Source organism: Dermochelys coriacea, chromosome 1, assembly GCF_009764565.3.
Source record: "Dermochelys coriacea isolate rDerCor1 chromosome 1, rDerCor1.pri.v4, whole genome shotgun sequence".
In the NCBI taxonomy this organism is placed as follows: Eukaryota; Metazoa; Chordata; order Testudines; family Dermochelyidae; genus Dermochelys; species Dermochelys coriacea.
Window position 1 is genome coordinate 12,466,740 of NC_050068.2, and position 23,943 is coordinate 12,490,682.

Here is a 23,943-nt window from a genome sequence, read left to right on the forward strand (position 1 = left end):
ACGTCAATGGTACAAGCCGCTTCCCTTTGCTGGCGTGTTTATTCTAGGATACCTGAGCTCCTTTTAATTAGGTAACCTTCGGGAAACCATGGTGCTCTCCAAGTAGAAATCTCCCATTGTAAGATTACCCTCCAGGTAGCATTTTTTATAGTCCAATCTGCTCTATTTAGTCCTTTCCAAGTTAACAAATTTGGCTTCATAATTTATATACAATATTTCAGTTATTTTACCCCCTCGTGGCAAAATTTCATTACCCTGTGAGAACTGGGAAGGAGTTGTGGTGCACTGAGCGTAAAGCTGACCATAGTTCTTGGCAAATCTTCTGAGCCAGATTCTGTTCTCAGTTATATCCGCATAATTGTGTGGCAAGGGAGTTACTCCACAGTTCTGATGTGTCCCAGATCATAGTCTGGCTTGTGGTGTGCACAGCTGACATCACGCTATCTCCTTAAAGCGTAATGTATCTGCCATCCAAGGCAAAATGCAGCATCATTATTCACTCCCATCGTCAAAGTGCTGTCTTTCGCTTTTCATGAGTGTCTTGGCAATGATAAGATATTAGCAGGGGGGAGGGGTAGTAAAAGATTTGGCCGTCTGCTGCTGCACTGGTCTGAGCTCAGAATCTTTCAAGATTCTCCTTTCACTGACACCACTATAAACCAGGAGTAAATCCACTGAAGTCAATGGCATTTTGCCAGTGTAGGTTGGAAGAGGCTCAAGACCCCAGGACACTGCATTTCAGGCTCCCTGAAATACTCTTCTGATTGTTTATTGTGTTGGCTGTTTCAGTTGTTTCTGCCTTTAGGGACTATTTGAAATCTGTCCTCACTCTGCAGTAAAGCCTTCACCACTTTTATTTCTATGTTTGAACCAAACTCTTCATGTGTAACCTTCTCCATCTGTTTAGCTCTGAGCAATGAGATTGTATTACTGATAAATGTCCCAGTTTGTGTCTCTCTCCTTTTTTATTTTCCCTCCTTTGAGTCTGAACATTTGCCATTTGTAAGTATTGCTTGCTAGAAGGTACATGACGACTTGCACAGTTGTCCTCAGTCTTCAGAGTAACTGGATCCCTTGTTATCTGAAGCTGCCTTTTAAAATGGCAGCGAAAAATACAGTGAACATTATGGGAATGTTACCGCTGTAGAGCAAATTCTTCCCCAGATACACAGGCTCAGTTCACATCAACATCATTGAGAAATGTGCATGTGTTTCTGTGGCCTTTCATAGCCAAGATGATCAGACTAGACATGTTAAAAGCTCACTGGAATTTTTTTTTTAAAGGGAATTCTGGATTCCAGGCATATACTAAATGCTGAAAACCCCTTATATAGCATTTCATCTATGATTCAGACTCACAGGACCCTGACCCAAATTAATCTGTTGTTTTAATTCTGTCTAAAAGTAAAAAGCACGTACCCCATTTTATTTAAAAAAACAAAATGTCTTGGGTTTGTAGGAATAATGATATTCAACATTAGGGTTCTGTCTTGTTTTCAGCTGTCCTTTGCAAACTATATTTTCCACTGGTTCATTCAAGCCATACTTTGAGTTACGCCTAACTGAACGTGTAGCTGGTTCTTTACATTATTCTGAAAATCCGGGTGGTAAGAGATGATGGAAATACAATGGTTGCCATTAACAGCTCATGGTTAGCTAATAATTACCATATGGTGAGGCTGGCCATAGCATTGCCCTGCTCTTAGATTAGAAAATAACCATGCTATCCTGATAAATTCTGACTGCTTAATGCCAGCCACTCTATACTTCACCCTTAAAATTGCCTACAGTTTGCAGACTGTGGGCCCTGTTTAGCTCTCCTCATCCAGGCAAAACACCAACCACAGGGACCACTGCAATCATTGGGAGTCTTGCCTGGGTAAGCATCATTACCCTCGTAATTTGCCTCCACCCCCCAAAAGCCGGGGGGAATAGCAACCTGCCCTTAAAGTCACTAGTTGCAGCTATTTCAGACCCATGAGGCAACAAGTTCCTAAGCTGAGGGCTGCTCACCGAACATCCTGCCAGCAGATTTCACCCTCTTATATGCTGAGCAGGTTCTAATTCATGTGCTTGCACTGAGCACGCCGTTAACCTGCTATGGGTGTAAGGGAGAAGGTCTGTTTTACTACCCCATTCAGTCACCTCTGAACTTGGCCTCTGGTCTTTCAGCTGTGTATCTGAACCAAACCTCAGTCATGGCCAAAAATATCTAGTTCCGCTGGGCCTTTCCTTTAGGGATGTAGTTCTAGTCTTGCACACCAGCCAGAACTGATGTTGAAAGTTGCAAGTACCTGAGAAATGTATAGGACAGAACTTCACAGCTGACCATTTCATTATGGGCCATGACTGCAGAGAGCCTGATCCTGCTAGATGTTGAGTAGCTGCAATGCTGATTTCAGTGGGAGATGAGGGCCCTCTGCCCTTCATTGGGTTGGGCGCTGATGGCAGCGGCTCTTCTCTTCAAAGTCAGTTAATGGCTCGGCTTGGAACATCCTCTAAGCGCGTTCAAGAGGACGTTTATTTAGCAAGTCATGCTCCGCTCCACCACCTCTTGCCTCATCCTGATTGCTGCTGTAGATGCCTTGGCTCTGTCAGCCCAGTGTAGCTTTGTCCATCCCATGCTTTTTTCCTCTCCCTTGTAAAGAGCAGTCTCCTGCCTGCCTGCTGTTGTAACACCAACAGATGCCTGTCATCAGCGGGCAGGATCGAACCTGGGACCTTGGGAGCTAAGTGCATGAGCCTCTACCGCATTAGCTAAAAGCCAATTGGCTGGTAGCTAAGGCTGTAGAGCAGACTCATTTAACTCTCTCTAAGTGGTCTCAGTGCCACTAGATGAGACAGAACACTGCACCCAGGAGGTGTATGGGCTACATACTTCCCCTAGCTGAGGCAGCGCATTCTGAGCTTCAGAGTCTTCCCAGTTGAAATCCCGGACAAGTTCCCACTTGTAACACCGACAGGCCCTGGTTGTCAGCAGGTGGGATTGAATCTGGGACCTTGGGAGCTTGGTGCATGAGCCTCTACTGCATGAGCTAAAAGCCAGCTGGCTGTTAGCTAAGGCTGTAGAGCAGATTCATTTTATCTCTCTCTCTAAGAGAGATGGTGGTCTTGACACCACTAGATGGGTCAGAACACCACACCCAGTATGTGTGTGGGTTACACAGTGTTTTATAAAGAGTTCCAACAGTGCAGAAAGGCTGCACAGGGCAGATCTCTGCCTGAGTATTCCTAGAACCTTTTGAGTACATTTTTTTTTGTTTGCCGGCCATGGGCCTGATCCTGTGAAATGCTGAGTACCCTTATCTCAGGTGGACTTCAATGGGAAGTTCCCCACCTTGCACTACATGCTAAATGCCTAGCAAATGGATTCCTTGCATGAGATAGTATTGATTTTCCCTTGATATTCCACTGGGTGGCGCCAGATAACTGGAAACCTGACAGGCTTACATCGACTCTTTTTCAGTTTACACTCGTCCTGTATCTTGATGAAGTATCAACATAAAGTTACTGATCTCTTTGTTACTATGTAAATAAGGGAGAACTAGCTGAGATCCTTTACTGAAAGCTAGAACCTGATATACTTCCCCCACAGGGAAGAGAGTTGGATTGCATATTGGTGGGAATCACATCCTCCTGTTCAAAGGCAGCAGTTGACTCTAAAATCTAGAAAACAATGCAAAAAAATGTCCACTTTGCTAAACTGTTTCAGGCGCAGGATTTCTGCCCCAAGTATTCTCTTGGCAGTTGGTTTATTAGTAACATGGAGATGTTTGCTTTAGGAAAGGCAATGGGATGAAGTTCCTCTGACATAAAGGTGTGAAGTCGAACATCCAAAAGGTGTTACTGCACCTAGGGAGTCTAGTATGCAGCCTAAATATAAGTAGCCCATCGGTATTTATATTATAGTAGTACTCAGTGGCCCCAATTTGGATTGAGGCCATGTGGTGCAAGGCACCGTACGTACCCATAGTGGGAGAGAGTCCAATCTAAACAGACAAGCCAAAGGAATGGAGGGGAAGAGGAGTACAGAAAGGTGAAATTATTTGTCCAGGGAAGCCCAGTACATCTGTGTGAGATCTGGGGACAGAATCTGGTTTCCTGGCACCCAGTGCAGCACCTTTACATGCTCTGCCTCATGGCTGCCTCATCCTTGCCTCCATCAATGTAGATTCAGCCTAGCTCTTCACTGCATCCTTTTCGGGCTGAAGTATCCAGTAGCTCCTAAATGTAATTATCCATGTGTTAAAGGGACACTTCCCGGCTAAAAGAGAAAAAAGACAAAGTCCTTCCCTGCATTGGTAACAATTCTTTAGCTGATTAAAAGTGAATTTTTAAAAATCTGGTATACGTTTCACTGTGCTTTTTTCCCATTTATTTGATTTGGACAATGAACCTCAACCTAGACAGTTTCACTTTTATGGTCATATCATCTTGCTGGATTTCATTGTTTTCCCAGTGTTGTGTGGTGGAAACTTCAGGAGGATGTTTAATTTCACTGACACTTTAAAAAAGAGAAAAACAGGAGTAGAACATTTTCTCCCAAACCCAGAAATGTTGGGTCTATGTTACCTGACTCTGTCCCACTGATCAGAGCACAGTCACTAATGTGACCAAATCACAACACTGCTTGCTGTGCAGTGTTGAAACCAATCTCTCAAACCACCTGGGCATGTAGTATATGGATAATAATATTCAGAGTTACAGTAGTAAGGGTTTGAAAAAATCCTTATGAGCTTTGGAAAGGGCTACAAATGCTCATGCTTCAGGGCATAAGCCATCCTCTAGTAGGGGGTCAAAAAGAAACTTTTCTTGGGAGTGGGTCATTCCATAACTACCCACTTTGGATTTGCTTGCACCTTCCTCTGAAGCAGCGAGTAGTGATGTCTTCCTTATGCATGTGTCCTGATTTGTCTGAAATGGACATTACTACTGAACATTTTCCTCCCATAATTAGTCTGTATACTTTTAACAAAGCGGGGAAGATGAAGGCACTTTCCCAGAAATAGTGTCATTTGTTTAAGACTGCATGATTTTCAGAGATACTGAGCTGTTGTGCACCTCAGAAAACCAAACCATCGCTGGCTAACACCAGGGCCCATGAACTCTAGTGGAGCAAAACCATATTGCATCGCCAGGGTTTGAGAGTGCATTTGTCAGTAGCTGCTTGCTTAGAGAGCCTCTTAGGCCATTAGAGGATAGACCTTTTGAGGGCAGAGCTTTACATCCCCCTTTTCTGCTGCAGATGGCGTCTGGGAAGCATAAGGACCTACAACCCAGAGCAAATCATGCTCAGTGCTGCTGTCCGCAGGTCCAGCAGGGACGTCAAAATCATGAAGGAGAAATTGATCTTTTCAGGTATGGCTGCTTGAGAGTGAGATCCGCGGAATGTCAGTAAGTAAAGCCAGGGTCAGAGGGAGGAGTTCTGCTCTTACCTTGCCATCAGTTAGATAATGGAGCCTTTTATTCCAGTACCTCAGCTGCTGTCACACTCTCTGAGCATGCCTCTTACTAGAGATGTTGAGGATTGCACCACAGATCTAAGCGGAGAGCTGACCTGTATATTGGCTGCTAAGATGGATGGAGAAAGAGGGCAGAGGAGGTGAAGAAAAATCAAATCGAAGTAACTGAAAATCTGTGGTGGGATCCTGTGGTTAGCAGCAAGCCAACCAGCCTCCTAGTGATTTTCTCAGCGCTGGACAGTGCCACTGATCAGGATCTAGCCCTGCAGTCCTCACTCACACATGGCCACTGGTATTAAGGTGGGAGTCAGGCTTTCAGGGTTGGGTCCCAATATTGCAGTGTGAGGATGCATAATAACTGAAACTACCGCTTTGGCAGGAAAGGTCCATCAACCACAGGCAGGATCCGGATCTTGTAAATCAGTGTCGGATCTGTCCAGGCATAGCTGGGGTAACTGACTAGGAGGTGAGGTAAACCCCAGGGATTTTAAGTGTTTACAAAATCGTGAGGCTTTGTGCAGTTGTTATATTGGAGCATTAAGAAATGTACCAAGTTGGACAATTGGATATTGAAAATAATTTTCCATGGTGATGATATTTTTTTTATTACTGTAACAGCTAGGAGCCTGAGTCATGGACCAGGTCCCCAGTGTGTTAGGCGCTGTAAAAACACAGAATGAAAAAACAGTCCCTGCTCCACAGAGCTGATAATCTAAGTACTAGACAAGAGACAGGTGGAGAAGGCAGGTGGGAAGCAAGGAAACAGAGGTGATACTGACCCGCATGATAGGGCAGTGGTCCCCGCACGCTAGCAGCCTTGCCATTGGCAAAATGTTCTGTAGGAATCATGGCAAAGGAGACTTTTTAGGAGGGATCTGAAGGCCAACTGGGCTTTAAATGTAGAAATTCCCTTCTCTCCAGCAGAAGAGGGAAGTAAATGGTGAACTGTGTAATTGGCTGATTGTCCCTTTTACGACATGTGTAGCAGGGTCAGACAGTTTTGTTTCCAACATAATTGCAGTCACCTCTTTAAATATCAGCATAGTAAGAAGGTGATGCTAGGCCTTATTGTTAAGATCATAGTGCATCAGTATAACATCTGATGCAGTCTCCATCGAGAGGGGACTATGCCCTGCACTGGAACCCTCATGGACTTCATGATCTATCAGATCTTTTCATTCTCTAACTGTGATCTTGAGCATTGGCCTATTTGAAAATTTGAGTCAATTTGAACCTTGCTTCATTGAGGCTCTTTAAACTATCTTGCAGCTTCTAGCCACTAGATGGCATCTGAAATTGACCTGATTCATTCCCCCCCTCCTTCTTAAAGACAATAGTTCTTTAGAAGGTAAGAAGAGCGGAGTGCTCGCACACAGGGCATTAGCTGGCCCTATCCTATGGGTGAAGGATTCTGAAGGGGGTGCAGATCTAGGGTATTGTGGGTATGGGAACTAATGACCACCTAAGCACATGCTCTTCCCCACCCCCATTGACATGTCATCGTTATTCCAGCAGGGGGTGCACTTACCACAGGATTGTCTCAATTGATCTGTATGCCAGGTTGTTGTAGCCTCTGGGCCCCAGGATATTAGAGACACGAGGTGGGTAAGGTGACACGTTTTCTTGGACCAACTTCTGCTGGTGAAAGAGACAAGCTTTCGAGCTACAGAGAGCTCTGCTTCAGGTCTGGGAAAGGTACTCCCAACACAAAGGGCACAGAGGTACTTTGGGAAAGGTACTCAAGTATCTTTGCGGACTTTGTGTTATGACCTGAAGACGAGCTCTGTGTAGTCCGAAAGCTTGTCTCTCTCACCAACAGAAGTTGGTCCAAAAAAAAATTACCACCCACCTCTGTGGCTGCCATATGAGGAGGGGCCTGATCCTGATCTTGCTTATACTGATATAAAGGCAGTGGAATCACCCTGGTGTAAAATCACTGTTGGGTCAGAATCAGGCCCGTATATTCTGCCACTGACTTGCTGTGTGAATTTTTTTTGGGGGGGGGGGGGAGTGTAATTCACTTAACTTCTCTGAGCCTCAGTTTACCTGTCTCTAAAAATGAGAACATTGGGGCCTGAGGTGCTGAGCTCCATAAACTTCCTTTAACTCCAGTGGATCGGCCTCTAGGGAATCCATTTGAATAAAATGCAGCTGGAGACTCCAGTGACTGGCAGCACTTGAATCATGTCATTTGTCTTTCCCCTACCCCAGAAATAAACAACGGCATGGAGAATGCAGATGAGCTGTCGTTGTGTTCTGAAAACGGTTACTCCAATGAGGGTATCACCCCCATGGATCGTCGGGACATGAAACTACGCATGGACTGAGGAATTAAAGGCCCATGGCACAACACCCTCCCCCCGCCGCCCCGCAATACTCCATTCTTCAATGGGTGGTATTCACGCGGTCTGGGATGGGGGAACACTCTGTGAAACTACTGAACATACAGAGACCCCTTCTATTGCTCTTGTTGCTGGCTCCTGACATACTCTGGACTGTGAGGCTGGGGCAGCTTTTTGTAAATGTGTAGAAAGTCTTTTTTTTGTCTCTCTTGTGTATTTTGGGGGGTTGTATGTATTTCTTCCAGGGCACAAGTGGGAATAACTTGTGCACTGAAACAGGAACATTTTGGCTGAATCTGATGAAATACTGAGGTGGCATCTTGGACGCTGGGGGAGACAGGTGGGGCATGGACCTGATCCTCCCCCTCCACTCCACTCTTCTCCTTGGTGCAGCGATTGTTAGCTGAACTTGTTTAAAAATTATGTTGTGACGTTCTTGTGACGTATCATGTCTTTTTCTGGCTAATGAAGTTTTAACTAATCAGATGGAAGGCTGTTCAGAGCTTCCTAGCAGGAGGGAAGGTGCTGCTCCCAGAGTGTGTTCGGAACCAGTGGAAGGAATCGGGTTGGCTGACTCACGTTCACGCCTTCCCCCAGAATAGCAGGACCAAAGCATGCAGGGATCGTATGAAATATATGATAGAAAGTGCTCAGAGCAAAACCCTTGGCAAGTTTTATGGCCTATGTTGCAGTCCTTCCACAGAGAAATATCTTCTAGATGCTCCTGGGCTGGTGAAGACCTTAAATAGACCCCTAGTTTGTATTTCATAAGTCAGCCTCCATGAAGAGTCTTGATTCCATGATGGCTAGTAAAGAGGACCCACCACCTTGTTCATCACCCAGATCCAGCTGAAGTGCCCGCCACTTAGAACAGGTGGTGTAGTCTGTGTTAACCCTTAAACTGGTGGTGGGGAAGGGAAGTCACAATCAGCAGTGGCATGGAAGCCAGTGTTTCTCAGTCACAGGTCAAGCAGCTCAGCTTGAAGAATTGAAGCTTGAAGAAGCAGTGAAGAATTCTGGATTGTAAATAATAAAGCACAAAGTGAAGCAGTCTAGGAGAACAAGGGAGACCTTCTCCTTAATTCTTTGTTGTCTAGAAGCAGTATCTTTTTTTAAAAGACTGCACATTAATTTCCTCCAAAGGAGCAATAATGACAGAAAATGAGGTGCTTGCACAGAATAGGAGCTACCGTTTGCATTTTTTTCAGTGCAAGAGGCTTTAAACCAAAATCCTACATTATAATAAAGCCCAGAAATTGAGTGGATCAGTGATGCATTTTCCCCCCTCTTCCAAATGTCAATATTTATTTTCTCCGTCAACTCCTCCTCCCACTCCCCCAAACACTTCTCCCACTCTTTTCACACATCACAGTTGGGCCACAAATTAAAGTCCAGGCACTTGCCCTTTTTGACTAGTTTTTCCCTTCTCTCACTGAAATGAGTCAAGTATTGGGCTATTTAGCTTTTTCACTATTTTGCCTGTTCTAAAGTCTGTTGCAGCCAGAGAAAAGAATCCCATAGACTTCAGTAGGCTTTGGATGAATCCCTAATCTTTTGTGGTATTTGTTAGTTTTGCTTCTTTACTGTAGCTTGGCTAACACAGAAATGTGGAATAGGGGAAATACCATTGATCACTTCTTTTGAAGTTTGTCAAATGCTGAGTCAAGTCTGTGATTCTTCAATCAAAATTGAGGTGAAATGGGATTTATTTGCAGAGTACTGCCTGAGGAAACTGAAGCCATGGCGTTTACCTTGCTAAACAGAGAGCAAACTCTGTTTAGGGTTTGCTGTAAAGTTGTATTGGATGCCAGATGTAGTGTGTGTTAATGGGTTTGCCAAACCATAGTGAGAATAGAAATACTGTCATGAAATTATTTTCAAAATGATTAAAAATGTAAACATTCCCCAGCAGTGTTAGAAAGCCAAACCCAGAGGTGTTGTGTCTGGTGCATAAGAACTGGGAAGTGAAACTGACTAGAAACAGAAAGTGAAATTGACAGATCTAATTGAATGAAGAGCAAAATGTCAACAGCATCTAGGTGGTGGGAGGAAAAAATTCTCCTTGAATCTTTTGTTTTTAATAATCAAAGATGTAACACAGGTAAGGAATTAAATATATTTATATTATATAAACGTGTGGCTCAGTTATTACCCTCTTAGATTCTTATCAGGGTTACACCACTGTAAATCCAAAGTCCAGCTATTAAAATAATTTGAATTGACTGGATTTTTACCAGTGTAGCTGGCATCAGAACCTGGCACAGGGTGTGTCACCCTCAATACACTATCCTCTTTCATGGTACTCTGTCAAGTCTGTGTGAAACAAGATGGCTTTCTGCACAACTGAAAGATCTTATATAAAGTTGTTCTTCCTTCCATTGTGGCGCAGTATTGAAACAGTCCTGGCTGATTGTCATATCAACTGAAAGACTTTGTTACATCTCAGCATCTGTTGATGGTTACCTGCGTGTTTGGGTTTTATTCTTGGAGATAACTTTGTGGAAAGGTCAGACACTTTTTTTAAAGTTTGGGTGGGTTAAAAGAAACTCAACAAGGCACTGTTGACTACACAAAGTTCATAGAATCATGTGGTTGGAAGGGACCTCAGGAGGTCATCTAGTGCAACCCCCTGCTCAAAGCAGGACCAATCCCTAATTTTTGCTCCAGATCCCTAAATGGCCCCCTCAAAAGGATTGAACTCACAACCCTGGGATTAGCAGGCCAATGCTCAAACCACTGAGCTATCCCTCCCACCTTCTACCCCCAAAGTTGATTCACAACACACATTTTTGCTATGAGCCCAGATTATACAGTGATTATTACCCCTGTTGCCCTAAAGATTTAGTTGTTGTTTTTTAAAGTCTGAGTTTTCAATGAAAATATATCTAGACCAAAATCAACCCTCCACCCCTCTGTGAAATAAACATTCAGTATTCCTCTACTGCTGTAATGCTGTTGTGTTTTCTGAGCTTGCTTACAAAATGCTCATGTCTTTACAGTGAAGTAGTCATTCTCTCCATAGGGTGAGGCTGAAGGGTTCTGCTTGCTGAAGGGTTCTGGTTGCTGGGGAGCTCAGGGATCTCCTTTGTGAAACCAGAAGCCTTAAAAGGAGCTTGCAAGAGCAGGGGTCTGGCCAGCAATCTGGACAACTTCGGACTGTCCAATTATGTTCCACCTACCTAAGATCCCCCCCTGTGGTTTCAGCTGGATTCTGTAGGACAGGAGGTGAAGACAAACTGTCTTCATGTTGCGGTGCACTGCTAAACAGCTGCTCTAGTCACCCCAGAAAAGGCCACATTTAATTGGTGGGTGAAGGGATTCTTGCATCTACACACTAGAGCTGAGTGGGGAGATGGTTTTCCTGGCCCATGATTACTTTCTCATTTTAATTTTTTTCATCCTGTTTTAAATCAGGACGAAAAGTCAAAATTTTGAATATTTTGAACCAAAACCAAACCAACTTTTTTTTCACTTTTGGGTTAGTTAAAATGTTCCAAGTTTGGCCTTTTTTCTTTAAGCTTTTTTTTTTTTAAAAAAAAGTCTAATGAGCTTAAATTTTGAAATGAAAAGTCATTTTGTTCTGAAATGTTTTCACAAATTTTTTTCTTGACGTTTGTTGGAGTGGGGAGATTCCTTGAACCCGACACTGTTCCTTGATCAGTTTTGGTTTCAGCAAATTGATATTTTTCAACAAAAGCTCCCACCTGCCCAAGGCCGAGGCCTGGTCTGTCCTCACGTGGCCCAAAGCAGAAGGCCACACTGGGCATGTTGATTTTTATCTTCGCTTTTGTTGACGGCTTAACAGCGATGTGGTACCCTGACACTGTGCTTATTGATACTATACTATCCCCAATGGATGGACAGATGGATCAGATAGGAATACTTCCTACAGACTCATGTTCAGTGGAATTTGATGTATGTCACAGAGTATGCCTGGGTAGAGCAGGGAGTGTTACATACAGTATGTGATGGAAAAGCTGAGCCGCGTGGCATAGAGGTGCAGCCTCATTCAGGACAGAGGATCTTGGGAACCAACCCCTGGCAATCAGGCAAACAACACTGTGTTTCCAGTTTGCCAGTGATTCGTATGCAAATCTTGGAAAGCCCTGGGAACCATGCCTTGATGGCCGTGGAGTTGGTACTTTGAGCAGAATGGAGCCAGGGGTGGAAATGAAATTCTGATGCGAAACAGACGTGAAATGTCATGAAACAGTCAGGACCATTTCTAAGGTGGAGTGACAGGTACTGTTCAAACTGGGGTGTGTGTGTGTGTGAGTGAGAGGGGGAGAGAGAGAGAGAGAGAGAGAGCACAAGCAGGCTGCACACTGCTGCAAGGCTCAGAAGGTTCTTTAGGACAATGGGCACGTCAGAGAGGAAAATGCCAGGTTCCAAAGGGCTCCTTTAAACTTCAGCGTGGCTATTTGGAAAATCAGGACTTACTGGGGCCGACACGGGGCGAACTCCCCTTCTGTCCTATTCTTGTCTATGGACCTAATTATACAACTTGAATGAGCAGAGCCAAGGGTGGGGGTGCTGAGGTATGGCTGCACCCCCTGGTTTGAAGTGGTTTCCATCCTATCCAGGGTTTACAGTTTGAGTCAGTGGCTCTCAGCACCCCCACTATAAAAATTGTTCCCATGCTACGGAGCAGAGCTGCCTTCCTCATCCTCAGTTTATAGCTGTTGGAGGCCTTTGCCCTGTGGTCGCGGCTCTCTGGGCGTGTTTATTTAACTGCTTAGTGTGGTTTTCAGAGAGATGCAGAAACTCTATCAAATGAATGTTCCACTGGGACCCCAGTTTACTCTCCAGATGGCTCCTCTCTCATAAGCTGCCCCTGGTGTAACATTTTTCTGAGCTGTGGCTTTTCTCGCCCCTCCCTCCTTTCCTGTCTGCTGATTTCTGATAGTGGGACTCCTCCCTGAAGAGCTGCGATTGACAGCTGCAGCGAATGCCCTGCTGCCTGCAAGCCAGTCAGGCAGGAGTGGAGGAACAAAAGAGGATTACTTCCCCCTTTCTCCCTGTGTGAGCTTTTGTGCTTTTCCCCAGCAGCCTCAGAAGGGCTGATCTCTCCACCTCCTCAATGCCTCCTGCAGCTCTGTGAGGGAGGCAGAGTTGTAGCTTCACTGGCCCTAGCTGTCTCCAGGTAAGTACTTGCCTTGCAGATGAGGGACCCCTTCTTCCTGAACAAAAGGGATCTCTGACAGTCAGCCGCTTGGGCACTGCCATGTGGGCTGTGCAGGGAGGGGATGGGAGCAATGACAACTGGAAGAGACCAGTGGCGTCTTTGCCCTGTGATTCATGCACATTAGGTAAAGGGGGTGGACCGGGAGGCAAGAGGTTTGGGACGATACCCAGGGGTTCTCTTTGTGCTAGCTGTCAGGAGCCCCGCTGAGCCAGGTTAATGTGCAGGGTTGTACACTGACACCACCAGCTTGGCACTTGGAGATCAGGGCTGGGAGGGGGGAGGGGTTGTCCGATCCTCAGCCACACACCTGTGCTGTTCGTTGTACAGTGTGATGCCATACTATACGAAGTCCTGGTGCTCGTGTGTGTCACAGCTTCAAGGCGCGCTCTGTGCAGGTGACTTTCAGGGTTTTCTTTGTTTAACTCGGATGAATTACCTCAGTCAAAATCAATTTGATTTTCTTTGAGATGCATAACGAAAGGAACCTTTTCTTAGTGACATTCCGGGGCTCGCTGACGCCTGCATAACTCAACTGACGGTTCTGTTTTTTCAAGCTCTCAGCATCAAAGCATCTCACAGTCATTCATGGATTTTACCCCCACAATACCCTGTGAGGCAGGGAAGTGCCATTTTCCCAACTCTACAGAAACTGAGTGGTCCAAAGTCACCGGGGTGCCAGAGATGGGAATTTAACTCAGGTCTCTCAAGTCCCAGTCCAGTCCCCTAAACACTAGATCATCCTTCCTCCCTATACGATTCCCTACTGCTGATCTACACTGTTGTAAAAGAAAGTAAAATCAGGCCACTTTGTACCAGTGAGCACAGAATAGTCCAGTGATTATATAGGAAAGGGGAACAAAACTCAAGCTTTACAATTTGAATGACCAAAAGCTTCGTAAATGAAGGAGATTTTTTCCATGCTTCACTGACACCTGTACTGCAAAATCCATAAGAGAGGTTTCAAAAATGGCCTTGAAAATGAATCTAAAACCAAGGCATCTTTTCCCAAATGGTTAATTTTGTTTTTAAAAAATTGGTGAAAATTATTTTAATATGGGATTATTTTTTTTGCCAAATTATTTGGATTTTCACTTAAGACTTTGTTCACTCGTTCTTTCAGTTTTCATTTTTTTTTCTGTTTTTTCCCCCCAATTGCCAATTTTGATTGCTCAGCTTCTGGCCACAATGGAATTATCCAAAATAATTAAATCCATAAATTCTAAAACACTAAATTATGAACGCTCCGATTTTTTAAAAATAAGTCTACCCCAAGTTCAGCAAACATCTTTTGTTGGGGGAAAAAAAAATCTGACAATCGCAAGTGACACACAACCATTTTTCTTAATTTTGTTTTCCATCATAGATTTTAAAAATCAGAAGGGGCCAATATGGTCATTGGGTCTGACCTCCTATATAACACAGGCCATAGAACTTAACCAACAACTTGTGGTTGAAGGAAACTATCTTTTAGAAAGGCACCGTGTGTGTGTGTGTGTGTGTGTGTGTGTGTGTGTGTGTGTTTTGTAATAATATAATCTCCAAGTGATGGAGAATTTAGGCAGTTCTGCCTTGGGCCATTTCTGGTCCCAAAGAAGTGAGATTTGAGGCAGATCTGAATTCAGATTAAATTGGTTAAATGCTGGATTAAAGACCTGAACCATAATTTAGAAACTGACTATAGTTATTTATTTAGATCACTGCCCTCCCCTCCCCTTAGGCATTGTCTGCACTTAACATCCTACAGCGGCACAGCTGCACGGTTGTAGCGTGTCAGTGTTGACCTATGCCAACTGGAGGGATTCTCCTGTTGGTTTAGGTCATCAATCTCCCAAAGAGGTGGTAGCTAGGTTGATAGAAGAATTCTTCCATCGACCTAGTGCTGCCTTCATGGGGACTTAAATCAGCTGAACTACACCACTCAGGGTGTGGATTTTTCATACCCCTGAGTGGTGTAGTTATCCCAACCTAACTTTCTGGTAGAGACCAGATCTTAAGTCATAGTTTACATCATTTTTGGTTTAAACAGCACAATATAATAGTGTGAGAGCTCTTTAGACCCATTATCATCCCCTGGGCCTGGTCTTTAATCCAGCATTTAACCAATTGATAACAAACTAATACAACTAGCAAGGAAGTCAGTTTAGTGGTTAGAGCGCGGGACTGTTGCTCAGAAAACCTGGGTTCTATTTCCTGCTCTGCCACACTGGCCTGATGGGTGACCTTGGGCAAGTCACCTCCTTTCTCTGTGCCTCAGTTTTCCCTTCTGTAAAATGGGGATAATACCAATCTCCTCTGTAAAGGACTTTGAGATCTACAGATGAGAGCTAAATAATAATAGCATGGTGCATCTGGTCACATCTTCCTGTAGTAGCTGGTTCCAGCACAGCAAAGAGCTTCTGATGGAGTTACTGCTTAAGCTCAAGTGCTTTTTGGTGCTGAGGTCCCAGGTTTGGAGCCCTGTGGGGTCCGTATGCTGGTGGCTGTGATTTGGTATAAAGCCGCTTAGCAAAGCGGGGCCTGAGCTACGCAGTTAACCCCTGTGGGAAGGTTTGGGCCTGGGGGATTGGTTCTGGCCTATCTCTTAGACCACATGCTGACAGTCGTCATTCCGGCTAGTCGAGCCCTGATATCAAATGTGGGTGTCTGAATAGGGCATTGAATTCCCATCTTGGACATTTATATCAGTAATTAGGTGCCCAAATGGCCTTTGAAGTGCAGAGCAGAGCATCCAGCCAGGGGATTTGAGTGCCCTGTTACGGTCCCCATGTTTGGAAACTGGACCTGCAGCACCGAAGAGCCCAATTTAAGGGGCCCTGGGTGGGGGAGGGTGGCTAGAGCTGTGGGAGGATAAAGTGGTTTCTGAATCGCCTTGTCAGGGCCAGGTGCTTGGCATTAGCAAATAGTCTGTGGGCTCACGAGAGGGCAAGAAGGTTGGGTTATTCCTAATACGAGCCAGAACAATGGGAAACCAGAGAGCAGAGCTGCAATTAGCGCTGCTCAGGATGCGGCTTACGCTTGCCCTGTCAGAAAAGAAGCCATCAAAGGCAATGGGAGCAGTGATGAGCTGCCAAAATCTTAACAACGGGTTTCCTCCTCACCCCAGAAGGGGGTCGTTGCCCACCCCCGCCCCCCGAGACTCCAGCCCCATCTCCCCCCGTCCCCCGACTGCCCCCCAGAACTGGGCAGGAGGGTCTCATGGGCACCATAGTTGGTGCCCACCCAACCCCTAAGAGGCCAGAGGCACCTGCCGGGGGGGTGAGGTGGGGAGTCCCGGAGGTGCTTACCTCGGGCAGCTGCCAGGAAGCATCCAGCAGGTCCCTCTGGCTCCTTGGGGTGGGGGAGCGTAGCTGGGGGGGGAACGGGGAGCGGCCGCTCCCCCACTGATCACATCAAAAGTGGCACCTTAGGCGTTGACTGCATTGGTGCTCGGGGCTGGAGCCCCACGGGGAAAAATTAGTGGGTGCAGAGCACCCACAGGCAGCTCCCCGTCCCGTGCCCGGTCCAGCTCACCTCCGCTCCGCCTCCGCCCCTGAATCCACCGCCCGCTCTATTTCTCGCCCCCCACCCCAGGCTTCCCGCGAATCAGCTGTCGGCAGGAAGCCGGGGAGGGCTAGAAGCAGGCGGCGGCTTCGTGCTCAGGCCCAGGAGGCGGAGGGAGCTGGGGCAGGGAGCGGTTCCCCTGCGCCCCACCTGGTTATCTGCTGCGGCACGGGGCGGCCCTCCTCGTGCCCCCCCACCCCAGCTCACCTCGGCTCCACCTCCCTGGGCCTGAGCCAAAGCCGCCGCCTGCTTCTCAGCCCTCCCCGCTTCCCGCGGGAAGCCTGGGGTGGGGGCGGAGAAGCAGAGTGGGGCGGCGCGTTCAGGGGAGGAGGTGGAGGCGGAGCGGAGGCGAGCCGGGGGTGGGGTGGGGAGCTGCGGTGGGTTGCTCTGCACCCACAAAATTTTCCCCTTGGGTGCTCCAGGGCTGGAGCACCCGTGGAGTCGGCGCCACTTTGGGCCGATTAAATTTAGAAGCCCTTTAGAACGGTTCTCCCCTCGCGGAACAACCGGTTCTAAAACGGCTTCTAAATTTAACAACCGGTTCTAGCGAACCAGTGTGAACCGGCTCCAGCTCACCACTGAATGGGAAGCTAATGAAACATGTAAGAAGAGGATGACAAAAGAGAACAAGCCCTGACTTTGCACACCCCGGTTACTTCGCTTTAAGGGGAAAGGGGGCATTAAACATGATCTCCATCTTTATTGCTCTTATCTGTAAGCCTCTTGCAGTTTGGGTAGGAAGATCTCTCTTAACTGTGGAAGAGTGGTCCTTCTCAGTCCCCTAGCACTGCTGCCTGTAGATACACCAGTTGAGGACCAGTCCTGTGATGTGGCTGCAGCTGCATTGACTTCAGTGGGGCTACGCTGATTTACACCAGTTGAGGATCTGGTCCCAATGGTGTGTTTCGCCAATGCCCATGTTCCGATCTAGCTTTCCCAGTGGCTTTATGCCCACAGGTACGTCTGCATATATGGAAAGAAGAATAAAGAATTGATGGAGGGAAAATGGGAGCTGCTGGGAAAATGGACGATTGTGGGTCGGGGCTCGGTGTTCTGCGTTTGTGTGAGAGATGGACAGAAGAGAAGCTGCGCATGGCAGGTCAGCTCCCCATCAAAAATGAGTCTAGGGATCTCAATCCATTTCCTCATGATATCCCCAAAACCCCACCATCATTGGTACCTCTGTTGCTAATCTCAGCAGACAACCCAAGAGAAGTGACCATGGAAATGGGATTTCAGGAGGGATGTTGGAAGACATTGAATCTGGTCCGTGGTTCCAGATGTATATGTCTTAGAAATTGCTGGGAAGGATTTTTTTTTTAGAAAAATCTCCCTCTGTAATCCTAGTAGCTCCTCTTTGCTGCATAATGAGCCAAGTTCATCCCCTGGTGTATCTCCACTGAAGGCATGTGGTCGTGCCGTGAGCCTAGGCCCTTCTGTATTCCCACCCTACACGCTACTGCCAGAATCTTTCTACAAAATAGGCTTTGTGAGGTGTCCTATGAAAGCTAATAACTCAGTGGTTATGAATATCATTGTAAAACACCTATGTTACCGTTGTGTGAGGTCATGAATTCTCTCTGTATGATGCTACTAAAACATGTTAAGGCCAGACACCCTCACCTAGGGAACGGTGATAAATGGGTGTGTCCTAGACCAAGGAATGTGGGTTACCTCCATTTAAATATTGGCAGTAAACAAAGCAATTGAGCTAAACCAGTGGGGTGGGGGGCAGAGAGGTTATCCTGTTCTGAATGCAAGAGCCAGAGAATTAACATGACCCCTGCACCCCAGAGAGACACAGGAGACTGCAGTGCTTCAGTGAAGGGCTACCTACGCCAACAGGGAGGGGTTCTCCTGCCAGCGTGGATAATCCACCTCCCCAGGTGTGATAGCTAGATTGACAGGAGAATTCTCCTGTTGACCTAGCACTGTCCACACCGGGTATTAGGTTGTCTTCTGTTGCTCAGGGGTGTGGATTTTCACACCCTTGAGCCAACGTAGGCTGTACTGATCTCATTCATTGCCTAGTGTAGACTGGGCCAAAAACATCCCTTTGGAGATATCAGGACAGAGATACTCCATCTTTTACTTCACCTGAGAAAACAAAGAAACCAATCCATTTGATCTCTGTGATGAGTCCTGACAAGTAAAAGTCTGGCAAGGAGACTGAGTGAGAGAAATCATCTTGAATAAAGACTGTATTATATGAGATTAAATTTGGCTTTTAGGTGCATGTTTTCACTTCTATTTGCTTTTAACCATCTCTACCTTTGCTCTTTACTTGGCATCACTTAATCCACGGTTAATGAACTTGTTTTGTTTTCATTATAAATCATCAGTACAGTGTGCGCGTCTAGAAAGCTGGCAGGTTGGAGTGGCTGCCTGTCTTTGTAAAGGCAGAACTGAACCCTTTCTCTGGGAGGGTCTGGTGAGAGGGTCTGGATTTTGGGGAGAATTCAGGACTGGAAGGGTACCCAGGTTGGGAAAGCCAACGTAAGGCTTGTGGGCTGCTAGTCAACTCTTGGAGCCAGAGCTCTGGACCAAAGCTGCAGAGCCACAAGACACCCAGGGTTACCAGGCAGACAGTGACCGAACCCCCTTACTGGCCTGTATGAACCCCAGGGGTGTTGTGAGGATAAATACACTAAAGATTGTGAGGTGCTCAGGTATGGTGTTGTGGGGCCATCTAAGCACCATGAATAGACAGTAATTTTTCTTTCAATTATCTATATGTTTATAGCTGGGGGTTACAAAATTATTCCTGGTTTGTACCTGTGACTGGGTGGACCAAGACCCTTGAGGCCCTCTTCTGAAGGCCCTGTGGTCCTACCACACCCCACCCCAGGAAAGGAGCAATGAAGGTGGGTCCTCCGGGCCTTCCTAGAGAGGTCTTACGGAAGCAGCCAATCAGAGCTCAGCAGGCTCAGATAAAAGGAGCTGCAGGACCTAAGCTGGTCAGTTCCTGGCTAGGGCCAGAGGAGTAAGGAAAGGGACTCTGCTCTCACCAAAGGAGCTCAACAAGCTGCATCTACTGGATCTGGGGAGAGAGGACCTGAGAACTGTGACCCTAAAGTAATGGGTGAAAGTCATGGGGCTAGGTGGGAAAAGGCCTAGGGAAAAGCAGTAGCAAATTGGAGGCAGCAGTACGTGACTGGGTTGGGACACGGAGTAGTGTGTGGCCCGGATTCCCCAGTGTGGCCCCTGGGAAAGTGACCTGGGCTCCCAGAATGGAACAAGGCTCGCTTAGAAGTCTGAGTGAAAGGTGGAATTTAAAGGGCCCAGAGATGCAGCTCAAGACCCTGGTGAGCGCTGCATAGCTCAGCTGGAGGGCTGAGGCACTGAAGACCCGCCTAATGAGGTTGACAACATATAGGGGGCTCTTCCTCAACATGCTGTTAGCTTGGGATAGTTTTCAACATATTTCATTTCATCGAATCACAAGGTGTATATGTGACCTGGAGACCCCCTGGTGCCAACTGGCAGAGGACACATGGGTTGTGTAGGGTTTTATGTGGGTCCCCTAGGTCAGACGTAGGCACAGTAATTTGCCAAAGCATGGCATGTGATGTCTCTGAGTTAGTAGCCCTCTGGGTGTCCTAATCATTGCGAAATGTACGTACGGATAGTATTGAAGGAGTTGTGTATCTATACTGGAAATTCTGTTAAGGTCCTGGGATTAAAGCAGGCCACCAGGATGTGACATTCCTCAGGAATGTTTCTTTGAGGCAGGAGGTAAGACACCTAGCTCTGTGTCTGGCTGCTTGTGTATTGTTTGTTGTATGCCTTGCGCTGGAGGCCTATTTACATACTGAACCAGTTGCTGAGTATGAAATCTACAAGAAGAAACAGTCAGCAGGGCAGTGTCCTGTTTATGAACCCAAACAAAGACTTGTTCTGATTTCATAGATTTCATAGATACTAATGTCAGAAGGGACCATTATGATCATCTAGTCCGACCTCCTGCACAACGCAGACCACAGAATCTCACCCACCCACTCCTGCGAAAAACCTCTTACCTACCTCTTACCTCAAATCGTGGTTTAAAGACTTCAAGGAGCAGAGAATCCTCCAGCAAGTGACCCGTGCCCCATGCTACAGAGGAAGGTGAAAAACCTCCAGGGCCTCTTCCAATCTGCCCTGGAGGAAAATTCTTTCCCAACCCCAAATATGGCGATTAGCTAAACCCTCAGCATATGGGCAAGATTCATCAGCCAGATACCCAGGAAAGAATTTTCTGTAGTAATTCAGATCCCACCCCATCTAACATCTCATCACAGGCCATTGGGCCTATTTACCATGAATATTTAACGATCAGTTAATTACCAAAATCATGTTATCCCATCATACCATCTCCTCCATAAACTTATAGAGTTTAATCTTAAAGCCAGATAGGTCTTTTGCCCCCACTGCTTCCCTTGGAAGGCTATTCCAAAACTTCACTCCTCTGATGGTTAGAAACCTTCGTCTAATTTCAAGTTTAAACTTCCCAATGACCAGTTTATATCCATTTGTTCTTGTGTCTACATTGGTACTGAGCTTAAATAATTCCTCTCCCTCTCCTGTATTTATCCCTCTGATATATTTATAGAGAGCAATCATATCTTCCCTCAACTTTCTTTTAGTTAGGCTAAACAAGCCAAGCTCCTTGAGTCTCCTTTCATAAGACAGGTTTTCCATTCCTCGGATCATCCTAGTAGCCCATCTCTGTACCTGTTCCAGTTTGAATTCATCCTTCATAGACATAAGAGACCAGAACTGCACATCCAGGTGAGGTCTCACCAGTGCCTTGTATAACAGTACTAACACCTCCTTATCTCTACTGGAAATACCTCGCCTCATGCATCCCAAGACCGCATTAGCTTTTTTCATGGCCACATCACATTGGCGGCTCATAGTCATCCTATGATCAACCAATACTCCAAGGTCCTTCTCCTCCTCCATTACTTCTAATTGATGCGTCCCCAGCTTATAACTAAAATTCTTGTTATTAATCCCTAAATGCATAACCTTACACTTCTCACTATTAAATTTCATCCTATTACTATTACTCCAGTTTACAAGGTCATCGAAATCTTCCTATATGATATCCTGGTCCTTCTCTGAATTGGCAATACCTCCCAGCTTTGTATCATCTGCAAACTTTATTAGCACACTCCCACTTTTTGTGCCAAGGTCAGTAATAAAAAGATTAAATAAGATTGGTCCCAAAACTGATTCCTGAGGAACTCCACTGGTAACCTCCCTCCAGCCTGACAGTTCACCTTTCAGTAGGACCCGCTGTAGTCTCCCTGTTAACCAATTCCGTATCCACCTTTCAATATTCATATTGATCCCCATCTTTTCCAATTTAACTAATAATTCCCTATGTGGCACGGTATCAAACGCCTTACTGAAATCTATGTAAATTAGATCCACTGCATTTCCTTTGTCTAAAAAATATTAACTATCTAGAGGTTCCAGGGGACACCCTGGATCCTCTATCGAGAAGTCAAATTGACAGCGTGTTTGTCTCATGAAGGGAGTGTCATAGCCAGCCTGGCTTTAAATTGCTGCGAGGACTTTGCGTGAGAGTTGCCCTGTCAGACAGAAGAGTATCTTATTGATTAAATCTAAGCTCCAGAATGTGTGATGATTTTATTTTACATGTAACCATTTGTTCTCAATACTTCCACTTGGGCAATCACCCAAATCTATCCTTTGCTTCTATTTGTTTTCACTATAAATGTATCTAAGTGCTGTGAGTTGAGAGGAGCAGTGATCTCAGGTGGAACTGGTAAGCTGGCGTGTCTTGCTCCTTTGGGAGCAGCAACTCTGTGAACACTGTGAGTGTTGAGTGGACCCAGGGGCTGGATGCTCCAGGGAGATACTCTCAGGGGTCCAGGGTTAGGGTGTGTCTGTCTCTAACTGGTGAGTGACAGCCCGTCCTGTGTAGGCCTAGAGAAGAGTGCTTGTGTTGCCCATGGCTGGTGGAATCAGGGAACTGAACTGGAGCAGGCACAGACAAGGTCTCTTTATGCATGTGCCACTGCCTTCTGTTGTGTGCTCAGCTGATCTCTGAGCTGCAGGTAAGAGATTTCCTTTCCGCACAAGCATAGAGGTCTGTGCTTTGAGAGTAAGAGGATCTGAATTTCGGCCATGGCTCATTAAAGGACTAAAGCACATGTGCACATCCTGGTGGTTCAGTGGGCTCAGTGCTTTGCTGAATCGGGGCCTTAATTTCTGCTGTTGCTGTGAAGTTCCTTATGACCATGGTTACAACCAGAAAGTCCTAGGGAACTGAAGGTTTGTTGCAATGTTAGGGTGAGTGCATGCAACAAAATCTTTTAACTTAAGAGCAATTTTAGCCAATACTTACGAGCTGATGTTAGTTGCCAGTAATTTGACAACAATTTCATTGTGTTCCTTGCTCTTTCCCCTCCGCCCCTGCCCTGAAATCAGGATGCATCGGATGATGAAAGAAGAATCCAGTTACAGAACAAGCAGCCTTGAAAATGCAACTCAAGAGCAGAGCAAAGAAAAGCTGCACATGAAACTCTGCAGTGGGTCCTGCCATGCTGAGCAAATCCTCCGGACTCTGAACTCCTACCGGCAGAGCGGCATCTTCACGGACGTGGTGCTCTTGATTGATGGGCAGGAGTTCCCCTGCCATCGGGCCACCTTGTCAGCCAACAGCACCTACTTCCGGGCCATGTTCAGTGGTAGTCTCAAGGAAGGCCACCAAGACATCATCAACATCCAGAAGATCTCTGCCTCCACCATGAGCCTCCTCCTGGACTATATGTATGGGGGAAACATAGTCATTCAGGAAGACAATGTTGAAGACATCTTAGAGCTGTCCGACTTGCTTCAGATCTCCAAGCTCACAGATGCGTGTGTCACTTTCCTTGAAGGCCAGCTTCACCCGTGCAACTGCTTGGGCATCCTGAAGTTCGCCAACTCATTCTCTATCGCCTCCCTGGCTGAGAAGAGCAGGAGGTTTATGCTAGAAGGCTTCGTGGAGGTGTCATGTCATGAGGAGTTCCTGGAGCTGAGCGTGAAGGAGCTGGTCAAGTATCTGTCAGATGAGCAGCTGGTAGTCCCCAAGGAGGAAGTGGTCTTCGAAGCGGTGATGCGGTGGGTACGGCATGATGTTGCCACCAGGAAAGGGGCTTTGAAGGATCTCCTTGAGCACGTGCGCCTCCCTCTGCTGGATCCCATGTACTTCCTGGAAAAGGTTGAAATGGACGAGCTCATCCAGGACTCCAAGGAGTGCATCCCTTTACTGCACGAAGCACGGAAGTACTATATCCTTGGGAATGAAGTCAGCTCCCTGCGGTCAAGGCCTAGGAGGTAAAAACAGGAAACTGTTTCCTAAAGCTACATACCTGAGTGATGGAATCCTAGATACTAAGGTCAAAAGGGACCATTGTGA

At 46.3% G+C, this 23,943-nt stretch overlaps 2 protein-coding genes across 6 annotated transcripts in view; both read left to right on the top strand.

The window, feature by feature from the left end:
• The window catches only part of GDPD5 (glycerophosphodiester phosphodiesterase domain containing 5), a 340,687-nt gene extending 330,754 nt beyond the window's left edge, over positions 1 to 9,933 (top strand). For all 5 annotated transcript variants that reach the window (XM_038387649.2, XM_038387648.2, XM_043504050.1 and 2 more), the window contains 2 exons: positions 5,246 to 5,358; positions 7,674 to 9,933. In XM_038387649.2, the coding sequence (XP_038243577.1) occupies positions 5,246 to 5,358; positions 7,674 to 7,789 (229 nt within the window). In that variant the 3' untranslated portion in view covers positions 7,790 to 9,933. The remainder of the gene's footprint in view (positions 1 to 5,245; positions 5,359 to 7,673) is intronic.
• A 2,812-nt stretch (positions 9,934 to 12,745) lies between these two features.
• KLHL35 (kelch like family member 35) overlaps positions 12,746 to 23,943 on the top strand; it is a 31,190-nt gene continuing 19,992 nt past the window's right edge. The window contains exons 1-2 of the mRNA XM_038419370.2: positions 12,746 to 12,947; positions 22,971 to 23,861. Coding sequence (XP_038275298.1) covers positions 22,972 to 23,861 — 890 coding nt within the window. The 5' untranslated portion in view covers positions 12,746 to 12,947; position 22,971. The remainder of the gene's footprint in view (positions 12,948 to 22,970; positions 23,862 to 23,943) is intronic.